We start from the raw sequence: 755 nt of genomic DNA on the forward strand, positions 1-755 counted from the left end.
TGAGCTGCTTGGAGATGTGTTTTTTAACATTCCAGCCATTAAGACTGCTAATTCCCACAGAGGTAAATGCTTTTGTGTATGATTAATATTTTCTGACACATAAACAAGACATATCACACCCATTTGTCTGCCACTAGATGCCGGGGCACCTGTATACCTGTATGAGTACCAGCATCCTCCCAAATTCCTTCAGGTAAAAAGGCCAAGCTTTGTTGGGACTGACCATGGAGATGAAATCTTTACAGTTTTAGGATTTTGCTTCACAACTACCCATGTCAAATTAGCTGGTGAGTGCAAGATAAAATCAGTGTTTCGATAGACCACCAGATGTCTGCCTTGTCTTTGGGTGTCCTGGAGTGCAAAGAGTTTTATGAGATTTTCATCATTCCAGATTCATGCCCTGAAGATGAGGAACAGCTGAGCAAAATGATGATGAGCTACTGGGGAAACTTTGCTCGCACAGGGTAGGAATGACCCCTCTTTGTACAAAAGGTCATGTACAGTACATGGAGATGAGACAAACATGTGTTTGTGTAGGTCTCCTAACGGCGACGGCCTTGTCCACTGGCCAAAGTATGGAGCAGAAGAGGAATACCTGGCAATTGGTTTAAAGAAGCAGGTAACTGGTCAGCATCTGAAGAAGGACCGGTTTGTCTTCCTGACTCAGACCCTCCCAGAGAAAGTCCAGCAACTTACAGAGAAGATGGAGCACAGTGAGCTGTAGAACAGTCGCCTCTCCTTCCTCCATTCTTTAC

The 755-nt window shown here is 44.5% G+C and overlaps 1 protein-coding gene across 1 annotated transcript; it reads left to right on the forward strand.

Annotated features, from left to right (window-relative positions):
• Positions 1-4: 4 nt before the first annotated feature.
• Positions 5-747, forward strand: LOC109954286 (carboxylesterase 5A-like; the record flags this gene model as incomplete). The annotated part of the gene is made up of 4 exons (XM_020589662.1): positions 5-62; positions 138-287; positions 392-464; positions 538-747. Coding segments are annotated over 4 exons (468 nt in total), but the record flags the coding sequence as incomplete, so codon positions are not given.
• Positions 748-755: the final 8 nt, after the last annotated feature.

This window comes from Monopterus albus, unplaced genomic scaffold, assembly GCF_001952655.1.
Source record: "Monopterus albus unplaced genomic scaffold, M_albus_1.0 scaffold5584.1, whole genome shotgun sequence".
Lineage (NCBI taxonomy): Eukaryota > Metazoa > Chordata > Actinopteri > Synbranchiformes > Synbranchidae > Monopterus > Monopterus albus.